Genomic DNA, 24,956 nt, shown 5'->3' with positions numbered 1-24,956 from the left:
GGGAATTTGTATTCATTTTTTTATACCCGTGTCCCTTTAAGTTGATTGAATTTCATTAGTAACTATCGTTCCTATAACACTGCAATAAATTTGTATTGCGATGTATTCGTTCAGCCTACGAGATCCCGAGTGGTGGACCCCATTGATGATTTATCCTGAGGAAGGGTCATCAATAGTAATGTCCCAGAAAACCCCTTTAACCTTTTCCAATCTACTGTCTGACGTCATCCAACATTCTGATTGAAGCCTCTGCAGCTCTGATGTTAGAAGACGTCCGGCAGGGTATTCTTACTGTATATTGCCGGCTGCTCTGTTGTCTGGGGCCTCCACGGCATATCACATACTGGCTCTAGCCAGCAGATGGCGCAATTGTATAAAGGCAGAAAGAGAAAGCCCCTTAGGAAACCCTGAATCCAAAATTGGATTGCAAAGGGTTAAACTTACCCCCTATTCATTCAACTGCTGGGACCCCCACTTATCACATGAACAGGTCCCACCATGAATGGAGCAGCGGCCGGGCATGTGTGCCGACGTTGCATTCTTCTCTATAGGACTGCTGTAGTAAGGGACCGCCAGAGTATCAGTGCTGGGTCGCCATGGAATTGGAGGGTTGAGTAGTAGGTTTTTCCTTGTAATTCTAGAGCATTTGCTGCTCCTTTTTTCCCCCCAAGAGTCAGACAACCCTTTTAAAGTCTCCAATAACAATTAGGATTATTAAACCTCAGTAATCAGGCATTCAATATGCGCAACAACATTTCAGATCAACCATTTTTATTTATGGGACACTTGGCTATTCTGAGAAGCGTCTTAGGATTCCGAAAAGTTGCAATATCCAAACTACTCAACTGGGTTGGTGGAGAAATAACAGCATTGAAAAACAATTTACCGGATTCTGTGTCCATTGGCATGAGACCTTCTGGTGATGAACTATGGACAACTGGAGAGACGATGGCGGAAAGCCTGTAGGACATGGAGATCAGCCGTGATACTAGCCGCCTCCACGGCGCCACATCTGAGACGTCCCTGTGTACAATAGGAATTTCCAGCATTATTATAATGACGTCTAGAGTTACATTACACTGTTGGTGGCTCAGAAGCCACACACCGCATAACTGTGCAATAGGCAATCAATACATAACTATCGACACAAGTAAAAAAAGGTGGTCGGATAGACCAAACTTTCATTACCATCAAGTGTTTAATATATTTTTGGGAGGCTTTGTGTATACTCTATGACCTCCGTTCTAGTGGTCAGAACTATACAGAACTCAAAAATCCCCAGTACAGACCTAGATTTAAAATAGAATATTCAAGCTGCCTGCAGCCACCACTAGAGGGAGCTCAGCTCACTGTATATAGTTGTTATTGAGTTCAATGTATGACCTGTATGCAGCAAGCTCCCTCTAGTGGTATCTACTAGAGATGAGCGAACGTGTTCTTAACGAACACTTACGCACCCGGACACCGGCTTTACCGAGGACTTCAGTCTCCGCGCGTAAAGCTTCGGGGGGCGCCGTGGGGCGGGGAGAGGCGCGGCGGCGCGGGCGGCAGCAGCGGGGAACAGGGGGGAGCCCTCTCTCTCTCCCTCTCCCCCCCACTCCCCGCCGCACCCCCCCGCGCTGCCACGGCGACCCCCGAACTTTTTTCGCCCGAGCACGGAATTGCTCGCAAAGTTCGGTGTTCGGGCGAAAAGGGGCGGAGCCGAACACGTTCGCTCATCTCTAGTATCTACACAAACCAGAAATATCATTCTTTACATCTATCCACGTGGAGAGAATGTTAACCCATTTTAGGTACTAAAGACCAACCAATATTAAAGTTTTTTTTATAATCGCATTCTCAAAGCCATATATCTTTTTAATCTTCCATCGAAATAGCTGTATGAGGAGTTTTTTTGTTTTTTCAGAGCAAGTTTTATTTTTTTAATGGCATAATTTTTTTAGTACATACAATGTATTAAATAACTTTTATTTAATTTTCGGGTGGGGGGGGAATGTCACTATTGTTTTTTGCATTTCATTTGTATGGCATTTAGCACGATTATGGCAATACCAAGTTTATGCAGTTTTTTTATGCCTTGCTTTTTTTGTAAACTAGAAATACTAAAAAAAAAAAAAAATATTTAAATTTGTGTCACCTCATTCCAAGAATCATAACATTTTTATTTGTACATCAACAGAGCTCTATGAAGGCTTGGTTCTTTATTTCATTTTTGCAAAAGGCAAGATTATCAAAAATCTGAAATTTCTAGTACAGTTTTTTTATTTATTTATTTATTTTTTAAACAGCGTTCACCATGCAGTATAAATAACATTAATTCTTAACCACAGAATTAATTTATCCCATTAATACCAAATTTATAGTGTTTTTTTTTTTTTTAAAATCACTTTTTTTTAAAGCTGTATTTTCTGTATTACTGCATTGAAGAACCCTTAATTCTGCTCTGTCAATAGTGCGGTCTAACAGTTGCACTTTTTAAACGGCACCATTTAGTAATTCATAGGACTTTTTGATTGATTTATATTCCCCCTTTTGGTGAGGCAACACATGCAAAGTGAACTTTGGAAATGTTTTTATATATTATTTTCACCGCATTCACAGTGTTTTTTTACGTGGATCCTTACGAAAACAGCGATACAAAATGTGTATTGCTTTTTTTTTTACATGGTAAGGGGGAGAAAGTTGGGTTTTGTCTATTTTTTGGGAGTTTTTATTTATTTTTTATACTTTTGTCCCTCTAAGGAGATTGAATTTCATTAGAAACTATCGTTCCTATAATACACTGCAATAAATTAGTATTGCAATGTAATAGTTCAGCTTACGAGATCCTGCCTCAGGCTGGGCCTGATAGGCCACCAGACCCAGAGGCCATTTTCAAAACTCCTCCAGCAGATGCTCCTTATGGGTGGAGTGGGGGGTTATTTAAAAAGTACTTATGGGTTAGGTACAGGCGGATGAAGGAGTATAGAGACATATTTGCAGTAGTATTTTGTGCATTAAATGTGTGATATGCCTAACTGGGAACCTATTTTGTAAAACTAGAATCATAACCAGATAATCCCTTTAAGTTTTGAATCAGAAATATGGTATTCAAGGGTGGACCATTCACTTGCAGGCTGCTGACAGAAAAGTGTTTCCCACCCATAATATGGACAGGTGCCCCGGCCTGACCATATGCCTCCTGACCCGAATACTGGAAATTATAGGTATCTGATGCTTGTAGTTGGGGGTCAGGATATCTGCAATCAGCTTGGGACACTAGATTGTATTCCAGACATAAATGTAGCCACATGTTCACAGGCAGGTTTGACTTGCGGAATCCACGCGGGTCACCCACATGGAAGATCTGCAGTTCAAGCTGCCCATAGGGAAGCATGGCTGACCGCACTTCAATTTTCGTATGTGGATTCGTTTTCCGGATTCCGCATGCAGAAAACAAATCACAGCATGCTCTATTTTAGTGCGGATGGCTTCCATTGAAGCCAATGGAAGCCATCCAATCTGCAGCTGTAGATTCTGCAGGAAAGCAGGAGTTTACAAAAAGACTTGTGCTGTGCATGCGCGCCAGCTGGCACTTCTGCACACATCCCCAGTACAGAAAAAAGGAGACCCGGACAGGTACGCAGAGTCCTCGGCCGCGGCGGATTCCGCTATGGGCTCCCGCATGCGACCCGCCTGTGGACATGAGGCCTAAATCTTTAAAGCCGGCACCAATAACTTACCACAGAGGATACTGCTGCAGCGCCCCGATGATACAATGAACGCGGCCGTATAAGGGGAAGGAGGCTGCGGCTTCCAGCAATGAACTCTCTGCCTGTATGATTTCATACTCAAGATTATCCATCAGCATGCGAATAACTGGAAACAAGCAAATATTATTACTGGCAACCACATATTCACATACACACACATATTTATATATATATATATATATATATTCATTCACATACACACACACACATATATATATATATATATATATATATACACATGCATACATACATACATACATACATACTCGTATCCTGTATGCTACTGCAGAAAATTCCCTTCTTTCAACATTATCATATGAAGTCTCTAAATATCTAATATACCAATATATACATTTAAGAGCTCAGTTTTGGTCTGTCGATATGCAGCGTACACGAAGACCGAAACGCACCTATTTAGAGCATAAATACTCATTTAAGCGCTGAGAATTTAGAAAAAAAAAGAAAAAAAGCGCAACCATTTTTATGTGCAAATACACAGTGATTATTAACGATTCATGTATATTCACTGCATAACTGTGCAGTCCCATTTACTTCTATGTACAACGGACCAGAGTGGAACATGACGCGTTTTGTTTTTTTACGTGAGCAAAATTTGCGTGAAAACTATGCGTTTATGAATAAACTCATTTCAATCGATGGGTTCTATTCACTCCGTATTATGTGCACACGAAATATGCTCAGAATACGGTTCATACTTACATGAATGAGCCATTACTCTGTTATGGTGCAACTTGTTAACAAAACAACTCTGCCCACGTGTGTACGCACTATGTAACTACACACTATGTCTTACCGTAGCATCTACAGGGTGGGCCGGCACCACACAAGCTGTCTGAAGGAAATCTGTCTTAGTTGCCCACAGAAGCCAATCACAGCGCAGCTTTCATTTCTTATACTGCTGAGGTAAAAATGAAAGCTGCGCTGTGATTGGTTGTTCCTGAGCATGGAGATTCTTGTATTGAATTCTGCCGTCTGAACATACACCCAGCAGTAGATAACTAATGCTGATCACAACATCTGCACTAAGATTTCCATTTTTTTCTTCCATTATAGGAACAGAAAAACAAAGCCAGCAGTTGTGTTGGATCTGTCACATTACAGACACCAACAGCGCCCGACGGACCCCACTGGCTATAATCGGGTCCACCATTGTACAGCCAGAAAAAAAAAAAGAAAACAACTCCCATAGAAAATAACGGGCAATTCTTTAACAAAAATGTATTCGAATTAACCCATTCGGATAAATAATGGGCTCTCTTCCTGTGAAAGTTCTGCCCATCTCTGAACTGGACAGAACTCACAGGGGAAATAAAGCCCACCCGTATGAATACAGCCTCAATGACAGAGTTTAGGCAGAGCTGTATAAATCAGCATACAGAGAGCTCCCTCTTGTGGTGGTTGCAAACAAAGAGAATTTCTAACTTGAATGGCATTTTATAGGCTATGCCATCTCCGAGACCCGCATCTATCTCAAGAATGAGGCCAGACCACCCAAGAAGCAATGGGCAGAGACGGACGGAAGTTATGTGAGCGAGCTGTCTTATGCTGTTTCTATAACTTCCATAGAAATGAATGGGAGATAAGCAAACCGCGTAGCGCAAGCTGCTTCTATAACTCCCATTCACATGTATGAGGGTTACGGAAACAAGCCAAGGCCTCATTCACACGGCCTTAGAACTGTCAGATACAGGTTACATTTTTCTGATGTGGACAGTTCAACTTCTCCTTGGATTTCAGCCATAGATTTTCACGCGGATCCACGCACGGATTTAGCCCCAGTCAATACAGCAAATCTGCGTACGACATCTGAACCAAAATGGACATGTTAACAGTATGTTCACATGCAGCGGAAAATCTGCATTAAAATCCACGTCAAAATCTGCGGATTTTGATGCAGTTTTTGCGGAGAATCTGCAGATTTCAACCTTTCAATTGCAAAAAGGTGAAGTCTGCTGTGGATATTTATGTAGATCCACACCGATGTGGATTTTTACGGGTTTTTTGACATGGTTTTAACGCGGATGTCGGTCCGCCTTTTTCACTGCAGAAAATCCACTTTCGCTAGGTGTGAACATACCTTACCCTCTTCTTCCACAACGTGGATTACTAAATCCACTTACAAAAAAATCTGTGGCATATCAGCTGAGGCACACAGATTGCCAAATATGCTACAATGGCGCAGAATTCGCATCCAAATCCACTGCAAAATTACACTATGTGAAGCAGAAGATTTCAGGTAGCAGAGAAATACCCCGACCCATTCAGAGGACATTATACAATGAACTGCCACAGACTTTTAGATCTAAAAACAAAAATGATGAGCAAACGGCGAAGAGTGACACACAACGAGGATCATCCGCCACTCCTGTCAGGTTCGTTTTAACCCTTTGCAATCCAATTTTGGATTCAGGGTTTCCTAGGGGTTTTTCTTTTTCTGCCATTATAGAATGGCGCCATCTGCTGGCTAGAGCCAGTACTGCAGAATGTGACATGCTGGAGAGGCCCCCAACAACAGGAACAGCCAGTAATATACAGTAACAATACCGTGCCTGACGTCTTTAAACATGCAGCTGTACAGCCTTCAATCAGAATGTCTGAAGACGTCAGACAGTGGATTGGAAGGGGTTAAATGTAATTTTTTGTCCGCACCAAAAAACTTACTGGAAATAAGATTTTCCACCCAAGAAAAGATAAAAAAGAACTAACCATGGAAGGTGTTTCTCTCCACAAAACTGCTACTGTCAATACTGGCTGACTGCTGGTTAGCAGCTCCGTGCCCATCTTGTGCCAACTGACCTAGGGCAGCCTCCAGACCCTCCTGGTAGATCAAGAAATTTAGCAGGTAGGAAGCAGTGACACAATCAAAGTGCTTGGTGCTGGTGCTCAGGGGCATCGCTGCTTGAAGCAGAAGCAGAAGTTTCTGCGGCTCCTGAAAATAAAGAAACATATTATTTATTCACCCCTCATGTATTACTGAAGCCGCGGCGATTGGGTAATCCTCGCGTGGCGCACACCACCAACCAACACTTTGGATTTTGCTGGGGGTATACATCCCGGGCCCCTCCTTCGCTGGCATTTATATTCCCTAAAATGGCATGTCAATGGGTTATCTTCATGACACCACACTTTAACCCCTCTAGGACCAGGGTGTTTTGTACCTTAAGGACCAGACACTTTTTAGGGATTTTACCCATGTGGCGGTTTTATTGCCCCATTTTTTTCCTTCGGCTACCAAAATGATTTTTGCAGAGTTTTTTTTTCTGGTAACATATAGGGCGATTTTTCCAAAACTTTTCACTGACTTTTTTTCTGTTTGTTAGTTTTATTGCGGGTAAAAACCTAAAAAAAATAAGTTTTTTTATATTCATAGTTATTTATTTTTTGAATTAGTATATTTACACAATGGGGATGGGTTCCTCATTTTGTTTCGGACGTTTTGATATGCAAGGCCTTATGCACACGGTCGTGACGGGCTCCTCAGGCGGAATACCGAAGCTTACCTCCGGATCCGCTGAGCGAAATCCCGCATGACGCGCCGGCAGTATCGTATGATGCGCCGGCAGCGTCATATGACGTGCTCAGCGGTGGGCGGGGCGCATATTCACACTATACCTCAGTTGTGCTACAGCGGAAGTATAGCGTGACGGGCGGCTTCCATTGACTACAATGGTAGCCGTCCACGCGTATACCTGCAGCAAATAGGAAACGCTGCGGGTAATTGCATGCTGTGGAATTCCGCGGTGGAATTCCGCAGCATGTACATTAAGTAATTAGGTTCAATAGAACCTAATAGCTGCAGTGAAACGCCACAGATTTCCACCGCCCGTGGGAATTAGGCCTAATATGTATGGTTTTGGATTAGAGGGCATATTAGAGGGTTAATTTCTTTATGTATAGATTTATATTTTGTTCTGTAACTTTGTTTTACTGATGTATGTAATTATTTGTTTTTGCTATCCATTTCCCTCATGACGTCATCTAAGACCTCTGGGGGACATTCGCATGTTTGTTTGTTTTTTATTACACACTTTTCCACTGTAGCTGGGGCATCCATAGGAGCTGCATTCATAGGAGCCCCAGTTACAGGGAAACATCCCCTGTATTGACAATAGTCACTAATAGAGCTGATCAGGGTCTGCTAGAACCCTGTAGCTCTGCTGTGCCAGGGGATGACCGCTGGCTCACGTAGCGATAGATCATGGGGGTCCGACCACTGGGACCAGCACGGATCCCAAGAATGAGGGACCCGTGTCCCACATATCTTACAGTTCAAGATGCAGGCTCCTATATCCATAGTGTAGCGGGGAATGGAGCTGCTGGTCGCACATGCACAGCAGCCGCTCCATTCCACACAATGGTGCGCTCGGCTAGTTCTGTCTGTCTGCCCCATGAAAATGAATGGAGTGATGCCAATCTATCAGTTTTCTCCCATCCAGCGGAAAGCTGAAAACCTGAAGAAAAAAAAAACCAACTACCTATGACCTGAATACCCGAATACCCCTTTAAAATACTGATGAACATTGGTTGTAATATTACTTTTAACATCTCATTGACGATGATTTCCAAGATATCTGCAGGCAATCTGGGAAAATTAGCTTTACAAAGAGACTACCGGCTTCTGATACTTGCCGCGGCTCATTACAAGTGCAAATAAGGGAAACTAATGTTAGCACAAGTGAATGTATTCAATGCCCTGTTGTGAGAGAGCAGCAGTCAGTGGTTCCCCACGTTGGGAGTTTCATCCCCTATACTGTGAGTGCAGTGAATTACTAGTGGAAGTTATTGATCATTAGCCGAGACCCCGGTTATACGGGTAGTAAGTTCAGTGTGAAGACATTGAGGTGTGCTTCATACTAATTAATGGAATATTGGTTCCTGAAATGCCTCTATGACAAGGACACGGTCTATAGAGTCCACTACTGGTAGGAAATCTCTGGGTCTAGCTGACCAATAATCATTCTAATAATCTGCAGCACTTTACAAATCATAGGGAACATTTACAGACAAAATTAGGGCTGGTTGGCGCTCCTGCACACATCCGTAGTACAGGAAATAGAAGTCCCGGACAGGCCCCCAGGGTCCTCAACCGCGCCCAGGGTCGGATTCCTGCATGCGGGATCTGACTCGCCGTGGACATGAGGCCTGAATGATGTGGCTTTTGAGTCAGATTTTGGAGCAGATTTGCTGTGATTTTTTTTATTCGGGTGGCCTACGTGTGAAAGAACCCTTGATAGGAGAGAGGGCCCTGCTGACAAGAGCTTACAATCCATGCGGAAACAGGGGTGACACGAGCCAGAATGCTTGGTCCAGCCAGATTTTACTAAACAGGGTACTATAGATGAAGCCGCATGGTGGGAAATGTCAGCTATTCTTTTCCTGCAGATTTGCATTGCAAAATGTGAAATCCTTAGCAATAAATCGGCAGCGTGCGAATGTGGTGCTTAGTAAATCCCATCAACTTGCACAAAAGTTCAGATTTTCGTTTTGAAAATCTAAAACGAATCACGTGTGACGCACATGTAAGGAAATTCTGCAAAAAGCTAAAGGTTCTTGTGTGATGATCATCATCTTTGATCGCGTTATGAAGATTTATGAGAAGTTTGCGGCAATACAGTCCTAACAAAAAAAGCCATTTGTTAATGATTATCATTATCTTCTAACAAATCAAAAAAACGGAATGCAATCTTGTGGAGCGCGGCTGTCATCTCACACTGAAAACGAACCATTTAGGCTGGCTGTCCACGGACGAGTTGTCATAACAATCGCTCGCACAGCTCGCATGACTCGCTTTACATTGGGTAACTATGGAAAGCGCTGCCCGACGGCCACACACATTCAACAACTGCCGTCCGACAGCTCCCCATACACAGGGATGTTCGACCAAACATTCACGTGCTTTGGGAGGTAAGCCACAGTCAGACAGGGCTTATCTCCTGGTGGAACAAAAGGATCAGGCATTGAAATTCAACATCCCAATGCTTCTTGTCCCCAACATCATCTGTCGGGGAAATGCATTAGCGAGCTGGCAGGGTTGACCGACCATAGTCTGTTATGGGGACCCTAAATCCTGGCAGGACTCCTAGGAGAGAGGTAAGTGTCCTGGTAACCCCGCCCACACAAGATGATGACAGCTTTTTCCCTGTATCAGTTTGTATACTGCTGGATCTATTGGTGACTTTGGCTTCAAAAACTGTGAGAGATCAGGCTAGATTTACACGGGCGACTGCGGCCTTGGTCCAGGAAAATTGGACATATTGTAACACTTGCAATTTTTCTGCAATTTTGATGCATTTTGCAAGAAAAATCCCTTGCATTGAGTACGCCTGTGAAAAAAAGTGAATGTTGTTTCAATACTTAAAGGGGTTGTCCCGCGGCAGCAAGTGGGTCTATACACTTCTGTATGGCCATATTAATGCACTTTGTAATGTACATTGTGCATTAATTATGAGCCATACAGAAGTTATCAGAAGTTTTTCACTTACCTGCTCCGTTGCTAGCGTCCTCGTTTCCATGGAGCCGTCTAATTTTCAGCGTCTAATGGCCAAATTAGACGCGCTTGCGCAGTCCGGGTCTTCTTCTTTTCTCAATGGGGCTCCGTGTAGCTCCGCCCCGTCACGTGCCGATTCCAGACAATCAGGAGGCTGGAATCGGCAATGGACCGCACAGAAGAGCTGCGGTCCACAGAGGGAGCAGACCCCGGCGGCCATCTTCAGCAGGTGAGTATGAAGACGCCGGACCGCCGGGATTCAGGTAAGCGCTGTGCGGTGTTCTTTTTTAACCCCTGCATCGGGGTTGTCTCGCGCCGAACGGGGGGGGGGGGGGGGGGGTTGAAAAAAAAAAAAAAAACGTTTCGCCGCGGGACAACCCCTTTAAATGAATATAAATGCATCGCCCTCACAAGCAAATCGCTTGGCATGGGAGTGCGATGAGATATTTTCATACACCCATAGGAAATAATAGGCGATTCTTGAACAGGATCGCCGAAAAATAAGAAGTGCTACAATTTTTCTATCTCACACCATCGTTTCGATAGAGAAATCCCGCCTGTAAATGACCCCATTGGAATAACGGGTTCTTGTCACGTGATCTCTGTGTATCCCACAACGCTCTGAAATCATCCGTGTAAATAGAGTCTCTAGCCGCTTTGGGAGACACGCAGAAGTGCGCGGACGCCGGCTCCTCCGTATGGGGGCCAGCAGAGCTCATCGCATTCACTACACTCGTCAGGAATAATATGAGCACCATCTGATAAAGGGAGACAACAGGAAAGCCAGAAGTTTTAGTCACGGGATGATGACAGTTTTACTCACACGTTTGGCCAATGTATCAGAGAACTCCCTAAAACGATTCCTTAACCGCGTCTGACACAAAATCCAATATGCATTTTACAATCCAACTTTCTTTCCATCATCCAATCCATATTCCACATGGCGGCGTACATTACACTACTGTATATGTCAGCAGCACAGATGGAGAAGGCTTAATACAAAATGTAATCACAGAATATTCTACAACTGGCCTAGTTCTAGTCCTGCTCACAGCTGATAACTTGCTACAATTGTATCTAATCAAGACAATCCTCTGTGAACTAAACCAGGCCGATACATCTTACCTGCACTGATACACTGTAGCAAACCTGCAGCTAAGAGGAAGGATCGATTCTAGTCTTTGATTGCTTACGATGGATAATATTGTATATACTTTGCACCTATACACAGCTGTACCCTTGCCAAAAATGAGGTATCTATAGCCAAATTGTCCAAGCCAGGCAAGTCCTTAATTTCCAGGAGTCAGATATTGATAACTAGTCCTTAGGATAGGCCATCAATATCAGATTAGTTGCGAGTCGATTCCTGGCACCTCCGCCAATCAGCTGTTTGAAGAGGCCGCAGTGCTTGGGTGAGCGCTCGTCAGGCCTGTGACGTCACGTTTATCAGTTGCATGGTCTTTGTGAAGCTCAGTCCTATTCCCCTGACGTGAATGGCACAGCCTTGTGTTTAATGTATAATGAAGGGTGCTGCAGCCCCTTCATACAGCAGACGGCGCGGCTGGGATCCCCCAATCTGATACTGATAACCTATCCTAATCATAGCAAAAAAAATGCATGTAACAGCATCCTAGATGCAACAATAACATAGCCTTTATTCTTCCATAATGCAACGTTTTGACCAACAGGTCAAGCATCCTAATTACAGGTCATCCATACAAGTAATTGGACACCGGAGCAAGAATCAAACAAGTATTTATTGCTATATGTTAGCACTTATTGGGGCTTCTTTGGCCCTAATGACATTGGATACACGCCGTTGCATACTTTCTTCTAACATCTGTTACACTTCAGCTGGCATTTCCCACCATTCATCCTGCAAATGTCTGGCAAGTTCCCTCAAGTAGAACAGAAGTGGTTCATCCTGAGCCGCCATTCTAGTTCATCCAAAAGATGTCCAGTAGGGTTCAGGTCGGGACTCAAACCAACATAAAACAGCGTTGGATCTGTGGCAAGGAATGTTGTCTTGTTGGAAGTATTGCTGACCATTCCCAGAATATTGCTGCATTGTCGGCAACACATTATTGTCTAGAATGTCAAGGTACCCCCATGTTCATGGTTCTTGACTCTACAACCAATGGGCCAAGACCATGCCATGTAAAACATCCCCAGACCATAATGGAACCTCCACTGTACTTATAGCAACCCTCCGATTTGGGGACAAAATTCTGCCCCAGGCAGAACAAAGTCAGGCAGGCTCCTCCACCCCCAGGTAAATCTACCTGATTTGAAGATGAAGTAGCATGATTTGTCATTCCATAAAATGTTCTTCCATTACTGAACCGTCCAATGACGACGCTCCTTGTAACATTGTAGACGGTTCAACGAATCTTCTTTGAGAGAACTCTGGAGGGGAATACCAGCTGAAGTGTATCAGACGTTAGTAGAGAGTATGCCATGGAGAGTATCCGATCTCATTAAAGCCAAAGGAGGCCCTAAGAATTAACATATGGAAATCCACCACAAATCTGCAACGTGTGAACGCACCCTTGTAAATATATCCCCACCAGACACACTGAAGGTATATCAATAAGAAATGTCATTCATGTTTGACCGGTTGTGCATTGGCTGCCTGGACCACCCTTGAAGCATAGAATAAATCACAGCCCCTCTCACCTTTTTGTTTAGCAACGAGCCACCTGATTGGCTTTCCCCCTGACACCATGCTGTCCCCCAAAAGGGGGTGAGAAACATACTGGTAAGAGAAATATGCAGTAGGTGTTATTGCTTCAACCCCACCAGCCGAAGAGATGTCATCGTGCCACCTGTATGGTGAATTAGTTGGGTCTCTACTTGGTTTGGGGTTGAGAACCACTGCAACCAAAAGTGTAACATGAACCTCCTGGGCCCCAATGCAAAATCTATAACAGGGCCCCCAACTATAATGCTTTATTCATAGTACTGGGCTCCTTATATGGAGAAGAGAGGCCTTATGGGCCCCTTAAAGGGGTTCTGTCAGTAAAATAAAAAAATGTATCCTCATCTGCATCCTGCCCTGCATCCCTGTAGAGTGTAACCTGTAAAAAGAAAAGAGTGGGGTAAAAAAAAGCCAACTCCCCTAATCCCGTTGTTCTTCCCTCCGCTGTTTACCTGGCGCATGAAGGGTCGGCTCCAGCGGCTCCTTTGCGTGCTTGCGCGCTCTTGTCGACCTAGCCGTGTCTATCCTGTGCCGTCCTTGGAAAGTTCACGGCGCCTGCGCACTCTCCATCGACTCTCCGAGGACGGCAGAGGTTAGATGCGGCCAAGCCAATCAGTGGTTGACGCATCACTTGTGACGGGTTGACCACTGATCAATTCCTGCCGCCCGGCATGGTCGGAAGCTGGAACTTTACCAGCTTCTGCCCTGTGATCGGACGGCTGCTGGAGGGAAAGAAGAAGAGCAGCAGCCTCCTGGTGACTGGCCCCGTAAGGCACAGCTGAGAATGATATATAATTTTTTTTTTCTGACAGAACCCCTTTAAGGCTCCTGGGCCCGGGTCAAATTTCATGCTCTGCATCCCCTATAGCTATGCCCCCAAGTCTGCAACGGTTTTTAACTTTACAACACGAATACCTGCTGTATACCCCCATCGTTTATCAATCAGTAAGGAGTCCTGTTTCAGGGTCAATCATGCAGCGATAACAGTATCAGGTATGACCTTGCGTACAACCATAGTAATAAAGGAAAGGAATTTGCAAGTAAAGTTGCCTCTTACACTTTGATGGCTTTTGCGGATATTCATCCCCCTTCTATCTTCTATTCCGTTACATATTAACTACTGACATTCCTATAAATGTAATTACTAATGTGTTTCTATTCTAGATGTAAATTTGCAGCCATAATACCACGGCTCGATAGTTCCAGCACGGTACATGGAGGGTCCGCCGCTTATTGTATAGCCACAGCCAAGGGGCTTTTGTTGAAGTATAGCCCATAATTACCTGAAGGCCTAAAACAGACGGGGGCAGCTTTCTCAGAAGTTCAAAGGCAAGAAGTTTCACTTCCTCAAAGGTGTTACTGAAGCACTCTAGGAGACCGCGGACATTGTTACCGCTGACCGACTGAGCGAACTGAAATACGGTCTGACAAGAGCCTGTGAAAAGAGATCATTAGTAAGGAAGAAATTTCACTAATAAGTTTCTGCTTCACAAAACAAAGCTTGTTAAGCTTTACTGCTCCCAATAAAGGAGCGCTGGGACCCGCAGATGTGAAATACCAAGTACAGATGCAGCTTTTTTCCTGCACCTACAATAAAAGACTCTTATTAAATGCAGATGTTTCCTTCATACAGATCATTTGTGTTGGCTTTGCGGCTGTCATAGGGGGACGTGCCCCGTAACGGTGAACAAGCCCTGTATGTACACAAGCAAGGCGGTTTATATCAGCCGGGGGAACATATGGCCGCTCGTATGGGAATTGTTGGTTATGACCTTGTACTTTACTGGGGTAGGAATAACCAGGCGCAAAGTTATTTCTGGTGCCGCTGTTATGGCTGTGTTTGTGTCAACTTAAAGGGCTTTTTCCATCTCAGAATTTAAAGGGCCTCAAATATAAGTCACATTTTTGTGTTAAAGAATTTTTAGTTGTTTTTTTTTTGTTTTTTTTTAATTTTCAAATCACAATCAGGGTTTATAAAAAAAATCACAATGACCAGAGAGCCGAAAATACTATTCTGTCAGTTCCTGATCTGTAGAGAAAACTTTCCAGCAGTCGTCTCACTGACATCACAGGCAGGATTACACTGAGAGGGGACACCTGTATGTACAGCTTTTACCTATTGTGAATGGTGGATCCAAGACAGGATCCACCATTCACAATAGGTAAAAGCTGTAACGATCTGCTTCCCCCCTCCCTGCACAATGACCCCACGCACAGGTCACAGGGTATGTCTAGACCAACAGTCAGTGGGTCCCCTCCTGTCCATTGTGTGAATGGCCCATGAGGCCCATGCTGTAAAACGTATCTTCTGAATGCTCTAAATGCTGTTAAATGTAGCTCAAGCAAGATGGCCGCCCCGTTATTTTTTAACTTTTTGTATCCTTTATTTTTTAAATAATAAATATTTTTTTACAATACTTACTTTTACATTTCTTTAGTCCCCATAGAGGTCTTGAAATTAAAATGGTTTGTTTGAATATACCATATGCTGCAATACTTCAGTGTTGCAATATGTGATATTTCTCCCAGCATTCTATTAAGACAGACCACGGCCTGTCCCAATAAGCAAAAGTGCATGGCAGAACGCCCTGGGCTATCATTACAACCAAATGACACAAAGCAAGCTGATCACAAGGGGGCTGTTTGGGATTTCAGAACACCAACGGAGGCATTTCAAGGGTTAACAACACATTATGCCATTGTAATAAAGTAATTAATCCCTTAATGACGCGGCCCCCTTTTTGTTTTCATCTTTTTTTCCTTCCCCCTTCAAAAAAAATAAATAAATAAAAAAATCGCAACTCCTTTATTCATCTATTGACATCGCTGTATGAGGGCTTGTTTTTTGCGGGACGGGTTGTATTTTTAAATAGTGCCATTTAAAGTACCATATAATGTACTGAAAAACGTAAAAAAAAAAATCTAAGTGGAGTAAAATGCAAAAGAAAAAAAGACTTTCTGCCATCAATGAGTGCGTCCTGGTTCTACAGCGCACAAACTGCAACAAAAATGACATAACTTTATTTTATGGGTCGGTACGATTATTACGATACCAAACTTGTATAGTTTTGTTTTCTTCTGTACTACTCTTTTTTTTCAAAGACATCTAATTTTTTAAAATAATTTTTTCTGCCGCCATCTTCTGCGCACAATAACTTTTTTATTTTACTGTTGACGTAGTAGTGTGGGGAGGCTCATTTCTTGTGGGATGTCCTGTAGTGTCCGTTAGTACCAATTCAGAATACATATGACTTTTTGATCGCTTTTCATTGCGTTTTTTTCTGGGAGACAGGGTGACTGAAAAAGTGCATTTCTGGCGTTCTTTATTTTATTTTTTTCAGACAATGTGCAAAGTGCATGAAAAATAATGCGCTGCTTTGATAGATCTGACTTTTACGGACGCGGCAATACCAAATATGTATTTTTCTTTAATGATTTAGATTTTTTTTTATTATAGATATGGCAAAGAACTTTTTTTTTTCTTTTACAATTAATAAAACTTTATTGCTCTTATTTTCACTTTTCTTTTAAGCTTTCCTGGGGGACTACAACATGCGATGTTCTGATTGCTCCTGCAGTATGATGTAATGCTATAGCATTATGTCATATTGCTTTTTTGACAGGCAGTCTATTCAGCCACCCCACGGGGATGGCTTGATAGGCAGTCTCCTAAGGCAGCCATTTGGCCTTTCAGAAGACCCCCGGCTGCCATGGCACCTGCACGGCTCCCCCGATCTCACCGCACGCGCGTGGGGGGGGGGGGGGGGGGGCGCGAACGTGACACCCGAACTTCGTTTGGGGGATTTAAATGTCGCTGTCAGAATTGACAGCAGCATTTAAAGGTTTAATAGCCGGAATCAGTCACACGACCGATTGCAGCTATTGCCTGCGGGTGTCAGCTGTAACAAACAGCTGATGCCCACGCTGTATGAAGAGAGACCCGTCTTCATACTTACCCCGACGTAAATATATATCCTGGAGTGGGAAGAGGTTAATATTATTCACTTCACCGGTTTTAATGCTGTGGCTGATACAGTATATTATTATACAGTGCAATACCCTATGTACTAATGACAAGATACGATCTAATGTTTCTCACATTTTAGAACTGATTGAATTTGACACTTTATCTTTATTGCAGCCAAACGTGAGGTTCCACGAGGCATTTTGTGCCACCTTTGTATTGCTCACCTGATACCATGGGGAAAATCTCAGCAATGGACCCTAAAATAGTCAAGGCTGAAAACCTCGTTGGATGTGACGAACCAGGAAAAAGTGACTGGAAGAGATAATCTGTGATAGAGGACATGAATTCCTGGAAGAGAAGAGAGACGCAAAACAGCAAACTGTAACATCTGGGAATGTTTGAGTGTGGGAAAGAACAAAAACTGATAGGCGACGTGTTAACGTGTTCTTAGGCATCACAAGAGAGGCCGGGACCCCAAAACAAGCTGCACAAACAGTACCCTGGGTGGCACTCTGCCCTTTAAGGCTGTCATAATAAACTGTATACTATGCCAGGGCTAAGGGGCAAAGGCACTTTCTGATTTGCAGTTCTACATGAAGGATTGGTGAATGTGTTGGGTAGATTCGCACCTATGGCTCTAGCCAGGTGTTATGGTGGCTTTAAAAGGGGCAACTATCGTGTCAATAGTCCATTTTATAGGATGTTCAATTTTCGCAGTCGCTGACGCTAAAACGTTACTGGCTAGTCTCTGAAAGACGATTATATCCAAATCAATGACTATTTTCAGGTGAGCTGAAACGAAGCATCTAGTAAGAGAATTCTCGCTCGCCACCAAGTGGGCGACCGTGTTTAAATGGAACAATTGTCCCCTACATTGGTTCTACCGAGCGATTGTTTGTAGGATGCCCAACAAGTGCCCAACAGCCGTCCCACAGACTATCGCTCTGATGCTTTCACAGAGGAGCGAGTCATTCATAGAATGGAGGCAGACCGGGTCGGAGATCGCTCCAGCCACCCGCCTCTATTCACTGGAAACAGGCAGTCGTTCATAGACGAATAACTGCCTGTTTACACGGGCCGATAGTCGCTTGGTGTTTAAGGCCCAATGTTCACGGGCGGATTTGAATTGTGGAACCTGCGTGGTGCACCCGCACGGTTGATCCGCAGTTCAAGCCACCCATAGGGAAACATGGACGTCCGTAACCGAATTAATAAAGCATGCAGATTTGATCTGCGGACCTTTGGGTGCGGAAATCAAATCCCAGCATGCTCCATTCCAGTGCCGTTCTCGCACGGACGACTTTCATTGAAGTCAATGGAAGTCGGTTAATCAGCGGCTGTCCGCAATTGACATCGCGGACGGGCCGTGGATTCTGCGGGAAAGCAGGAGCTTGTAAAAAAAAAACAAAAAACAAAACTTCAGCACAGATCCGCAGTAAAAAAAAAAAAAGAAGACCCGGACGGGTAAGGCGGGTCATCGGCCGCGGGCAGGGTCGGATTCCACTGCAGGCTCCTGCATGCAGAATCCGACCCGCCAGTGGAAATGATCCCTAAGTGAACTTAAAAGCAAGTGACTCCCAACAGGTGACCTATGTGTCGCTCAGTGTCCCGTCGATGACCGCATGTACCGGGGATGACCTTTAAAAGCAGCAAACACCACTGTAATCCCACCTCACAATGTTATGCTTTATCAAGATACTATTTAAAAAACTCCCAATGTGCAAAAATATCAGACCACCAAAAACAATCCCCGCCCCCCCAGCAAATACGAAGGTATAATAATATTTCGTGATCGTGTTACACTTATTCCAACTCATTCCACAATAGTAGGAGATGGGATACTTACTGTATAATGCTCTAGTGCGGTACAAGGATCCGCATGGCTCTCCGGATGTTCAGACTCCCTCAGGCTCTTGCTCTGTTGATGCTTATAAAGCACCTGGGAACTTTCTTGCACACGGCAAAAAAGCTACAATAAGACGAAAATACAATGTAGCACACACTATAATTAGTGACCGGAGATGGTGTGATATTTGTATTAATGAATGCAGCGCTGTAGTCGTGGTTGATCCACGGCCAGAAACACTTACCTTCTTGAGCAGGTAACAGAGCTGCTGCCTGATGGAAGGAGACTGACAGTTCAGGTTGTACTTGAGAAAGAACTTGATTAGACTCATTTCATCCGGTGAAACCACTTCGGTGCTCCAGTGACTTTCACAGAGGAGACCCAGCGCATCAATACGGATCTAAGGAGGGAAGGGACACCCGTTTTATATGAGCGTATTGTAACATGTCCGTAAATACAGATCTGTGACATGGACAGATGACAATGTAACCGTGTGTCAGTAGTATTTCATCACTGTTGCTTTTTCTTTCTATTTCTGGTTTCCCAATAATGAAATAAGTTTGATGCCATGTTAGACAGTAGGGCAAAATGTGATTGTTAAAACCCCCACTTGCTGAAAGAGCTGTATCTGATTGGTTGAGCGCTCAATTCATTGAATGACAGCTGAGCGCTGCCTGTGATTGGTCACAGAGCTCAGCCAATCACAGGCAGCGCTCTGCGATTGGCTGAGCATAGCTGTCACATTGCCAATCAATGTGACAGCTGTGGCAGGGAATTCCTTACTCCCTGCGAGGAGTCCCCTTGGCAATCTACACTGTGACAGTGCTGTCACAGTGTTCAGTGACAAGGGGACTTCCCGTGGGGAATATTTACACGCACCATGGACCTATGGTGAACACGTCCTATGTTTTGCAGGTATGTGCGTTTGAACGCCTGTAAAATGCAGACATGTGAACACACCATAGGGAACCAATGGTTCTAACAGACGCGTGGTTTCTTACGGGTGTATGTACGCACATAAATACGCTCGCCTGAACGAGGCCTTAGACACACGTACTTATGACAAGGCACAGGCATGGATGTGATTAATTTGCACTTAAAAGAATACCACAACAGACATACAAACATAGATGTGAAGGTTTTATGGTCCCTGAATTAGTGTTAAGAGACAGCGGCACAGAAGAATTTGGGAATATAAATTTATAATAACTTTTGACACTTTCAACAGAGGGTTAAATTGTTCAAGAGGATTCATGCGTAACTGGGAAGTATGAGACATCTATAGCACAGAAAACACTGCTGGCCTTATGATCTCTTAACACTAATTCAGAGACCATAAAGCCTTCAGAACCAGAGATACAGCCATTTGAAGTGGGGTTGGGAATACTGAATTTACAGCTGTCATTTCAGAGGAGAAAGGGGAAAAACAGCAGCAACAGAGAAGATCTGTGATTCCTCGTTATATCTCCCTGTCCCATGGGTAAGGTAACATGAATTCGGTACTGGTGTATCTTGACGCCACCACAGTAATGGGTGGAGACATGGGTGGGCTGGCTGGCCTGCCGGAGCTGGAGGGAGCACCCACACCTCCAGATTGGCTGGTGGGTACGCACACACTTAAACCAGAGGCCGCTGCTGTAAGTGTGCCGCTAGCATCTCCCTGCTGCTGATGAGTGTTCAGAGGGTACTGTGGGGCGGCCTCTTCCAGCTCCCAACCCCGCTGCACACCTGCAACCAGAGTCCGCAGCTGTAAGTGTGCCACTGGCATCTCCCTGCTGCTGCTGAAGTGAGTGTTGGGAGTCTGCGGTCCGGCGAGCTCTCCCAGCTCCCGCCGACCCGCTGCTGTCAGCTGCCCTGGCAGGTCCGCTGCCCTGGCAGGTCCGCATCTCTGCTAGTGGCGCTGTCACAGACCCCAGTGGTGGTGGATTTGTCAGGTGTCCGCGCAAGGCCCTGCGCACATAGTCTCCCCGCCGGTGGCCTCCCCGGCTGCAAGTGCTACAATGCATCCATCCAAGCAGTTCACTGCCGGCTCACACCTCCGTGCAGCCCCGCTGGATCACTGCCACCCCTCCTGCTGCTGGTTTGTTCTGTCTGGCAGAGGCTCAGTGTTGCCGTCTGCCTCTCAGCCCCCAGCCGCTACTTCGAGTCGGGATACAGAGTGTCCTGCTCGCTCCCCTGCCTGTTACTCCTGTATCTCGTCAGCCAGTCTGAAGCTAGGAAAGTGACAGGGGTGTTCACTCCTGGAGACACCTGTCACACCCCTAGCTTCTGGTGGTGTCAAGATACACCAGTACCCATGAATTCTTGTTCATGTTCTCACCCACATCAATGAGAGAACATATTTGCTCTCCAATTGTCATATATGAGGTTTTTCCTAGAAAAGGAGTGTAACGATTAGGATTTGCTCATCTAATTACTTCTTAATACTGCTTAACCCCGTAGATGCTGCAGCCATTGCTAACAGTGCCATCAATCTAAACATTTTTACAGATTAAAAAAAACAAAATACACAAGGTTTTGCCTACTGAAAAAATAAACACAAAAAACTACACATAACTGGCATCATCATATCCATAACAACCCATGATATACAATATTAGAGTCATCCAGCACAGTACATTCCGTAAAAATTTTTTAAAACAAAAGCCAAAATAGTGTTTTTCTGATTATCTGACCTGCCCAGCTACTATTAAAAATGGTGTTCGCAACTAACACAGTATTCGCAGCAGTTCCACCCTTAGGTCATTCACACGAGTGTAAATACGCTGGATATGACGCACATAATGTTTACGAGCTTAATACGCACTGAATATAACCCTTTGCGAATTTTATCTGTCATTTTCAGTCGTGTTAAAAAAATATGCAACGTGTCCCAATATGCATTACAAAGTGAATGGGATTGCGAAAATATGCAGGGAGTACAATAAATATACTGTGTATGTATGTGCGTAAAAAAAAAAAAAAGTACATGGACCGAAATACGCAGGGAATAGGCTATTTTCGGTCCGTGAATATGCTTCATCTTCACCTACACCTGTGTGAATGAGCCCTTAGTGTACAGTATGAGCAAATTTTGCAAGGACTTCACTACTGAATTTGTATCGCTGAGACAGTTTTACAACATAATGTGCCTTTAATAATGCCTCTGAAATCCGCGCTTATTTTTAGGCTGTGTGGCCGATCCCATCTCCATACATTCTACTGCAAACCAATCCCCAGCGTGTAAACATACCCTACAGAAGTCACGATCCTCCCCCCCCACCTTACATCAGCCCCCGAACATCTGCTCTCCGCGCTAGAACGGTTTGTGATCACTTGTGCAATGACAGATCTAGCTGGATGATGCCAGGGACCACGTCCGGCTCCAAGCATTCTGCACCAAGCGGCTGAATGCATGCAAAGCAAAAAAACAAGAAAAGCCCTGATCGCCAGCGATGATTTTCTAGTCGCTAATGGCGAACAGGTTTTGGGCAGCCCGAACTTCAATCATCAGTAAATTATTTCAACTTGTATCTTCCATTAAAGTAAAAAAAAAAAAAAAAAAACTATTGAGCCTCAATGGAAAAAATGTGACTAATGATTTTACAGAGTCTGTTCGCCATATGGGGCGGGAGGGGATGCGACATGCGTCTCCCAACATTCCTCCCGATGCAGATCACCACTCAGGCCTGTTTCCCATTTATTTCATCATCTTCATTACTTTCGCTGAATTCTCTTCCCAGCGTGTAACGACCAGCCTGATAACATGTAGACGACATCCCAAAGACTCAACCACTACAGCTGCCCTGTTTACCTCCTGCCATCACACCAGTGCCCCTTCCAGTGTTGGTAGGAGTTTCCATGACAGATCCCTAGGTACCCTCCGGACTGGTGAAGACTGGCAGGAAGGAATTATTTGTGCCCTTGTGTTTTCCAATTAATGATTAAAGGCAGTAATTGTCTGAAGATGATGGGAACATAAAGGAAGGAGTCAAATTATACACAGTCGAGTCCCGTTATTATGACCACCTCCTACTTTCGACATTGGCGACATGAAGGAAGTGACGTGTCATTAGTTGGCTTGGAGGGTCTATATAGGCTGTCTGCTCACGTATCACTCGTTGTTGTCATGGGTTAAAGGGACGAGTTGCAAAAAAAAGATACTTATTGGCTTTCGGGCCAAGGGTGGCGGTATTTCTAAAACAGTGCAGTTTGTGCCGCTGTGGTGAAAGTGTATCGCGAGTGGACAAATGGCACCATTGAGCATAACCGTCGTGGAAACTGCGGAGCACCGTGTGCCATTAATGTGAAATTAGAATGTTGGCTACCAAGGTGCCCAAGAGCGGATAGATGCGCTACAGTAGAATAGCTTACCCTGAACATGAACCAGGGGGCTACCAAATGCGTATAGAAAACAACAGTCCAGCGAACGAAACTGCGTATGGGATTCCAAAGCAGACGGATGGTCACCGCAACGGTGCTAAGAAAGGTACATCGGAAGAAAAGACTTCAATTTGCACAGCAGTATCAGAATTGGACCACTGATGATTGGTGAACGGTTGCCTTCTCCGATGAGTCAGGTTTTCTTCTTCATCAAACAAACGGACGTTGGTGTGTCAGGTGAGAAACAATAGAGAACAAACATTTGTGGCCTTCCCTGGGCCCGTCCTCCATGTTGAAGGCACGTTGAACTGATCTGGTTATGAATCCATCCTTGCAGATCATGCACACCCATACATGCTGTTTGTCTTCCCTGGGGCAGATGTGATCTTCCAGCAAGAACATACGAAATGTCACACAACTAGAAATATCCGACAGTGGTTGGAAGAACACAACCAAGATTTCCAAGTACTTCTCTGGCCCTGAATTCCATAGACTTGAACCCAATTGAGCATCTGTAGGACTAACTCGATTGTCATGTTCGCTCTATGGATCTTCTCCCACGCACCTTACATCAACTGTGGGATGCCCTGCAGTCGGCTCCAGATACCCGGGGCAACCTACCTGCACCTTACTGAGTGACTCCCAGCCCGTCTAGCTACTGTCTGTGTGGCACATGGCTGTTACTATGGATATTAGAGGGTGCTGATAATAATCTGACTTGACTGTATAAATACAGAAAACAGAGCAACAAAGGCGTAGTCTGGAGATTGAGGAAATCTTCAAAATTTCCCTAATGTTTCCCCTTATTGCCGGTATTCCAAATGTCCATCTAAATCATCAAACTAAATTCCAGCACCTTATTTTTGCCAACCTGCGCCATTGCTGCTTTCCAGACAACATCAGAACTCCAAATTGTTATTTACAATCGCCACTGGGGAGTGCAAAAATCGACATCTCCTACAATGACCCGTTGCTAATTACTGACGAGTAACCTTACAAACTAAGTTATTATTACAGAATTTGAAGGCACTGAGCATGCCTGACCAGTAAAACAGCAGAACCTGCAGGGTGTAGCCACTGGCTACCAATAGAGAAGTATGCAGGGAGGCAGGGGGACCACAGGTGAAGCAATATCTCTGCAGTGATGTAAAACAAGTTAGAACATTATATTACAACATTGCATGTTGTCGACTTTCAAAGCATAGCATAGCCTTTCACTTTGAAGGACTGGAATACCCATTTCAAGGACTAAAATATTGACGGCCTCTCCTTATAATAGGCCATTAAAATCAGATCAGGGGGAGTCCGAATCTCGTCATCCCAATCAATCAGGCAAGTGCTGTGTCCTCTCCTATGACCTGCGATATCACGTCTATCGGTCATATAGCCCTTCTGAAGCTCGGTCTCGAGTTGCAGTACCAGGCACCGCCACTACAAAATGAACAACGCTCACGCAAACACTTTTTAAACAGCTGATTGGCAGGAGTCGGACCTCCACTAATCCGATAACGCAATAGAAGAGTAAGGTAGCACAACGTCATGCAAAGTGTCAATGTGGTGCTCAGCTGAAAGCCACACTGTCAATCATTTTATATTACAGAGAGAATAGAAGTAGTGAGCACCCACAATCAGGAATGCAAAAAAATGACATTTTTTTATTGTGCAGCTCAAGAAAATGCAACGTTTTTTGGAAAACAACCCTTTTTCAAGTTATACAAAAACAACATGGTAGCAACAATGATCGAACTTGTTCTGCAGCATTATATTATGGTCTGCGGTAATATCAATGTCTACAAGTGTAATAAACCTCAATGTCAGATATA

General features: G+C 44.3%; 1 protein-coding gene across 2 annotated transcripts in view; it reads right to left on the bottom strand.

Moving 5' to 3' along the window:
- THADA (THADA armadillo repeat containing) overlaps positions 1–24,956 on the bottom strand; it is a 551,380-nt gene that overhangs the window by 485,569 nt on the left and 40,855 nt on the right. For both annotated transcript variants that reach the window (XM_066595569.1, XM_066595570.1), the window contains exons 13-19: positions 19,016–19,171; positions 18,772–18,894; positions 17,150–17,273; positions 14,242–14,393; positions 6,480–6,702; positions 3,723–3,858; positions 887–1,023 (exon numbers count right to left, since the gene is read on the bottom strand). In XM_066595569.1, the coding sequence (XP_066451666.1) occupies positions 887–1,023; positions 3,723–3,858; positions 6,480–6,702; positions 14,242–14,393; positions 17,150–17,273; positions 18,772–18,894; positions 19,016–19,171 (1,051 nt within the window). The remainder of the gene's footprint in view (positions 1–886; positions 1,024–3,722; positions 3,859–6,479; positions 6,703–14,241; positions 14,394–17,149; positions 17,274–18,771; positions 18,895–19,015; positions 19,172–24,956) is intronic.

Source organism: Eleutherodactylus coqui, chromosome 3 (assembly GCF_035609145.1).
Source record: "Eleutherodactylus coqui strain aEleCoq1 chromosome 3, aEleCoq1.hap1, whole genome shotgun sequence".
In the NCBI taxonomy this organism is placed as follows: domain Eukaryota; kingdom Metazoa; phylum Chordata; class Amphibia; order Anura; family Eleutherodactylidae; genus Eleutherodactylus; species Eleutherodactylus coqui.
Note: the sequence above shows the minus strand (reverse complement) of the source record. Positions and strands in the feature narration are given on the sequence as shown.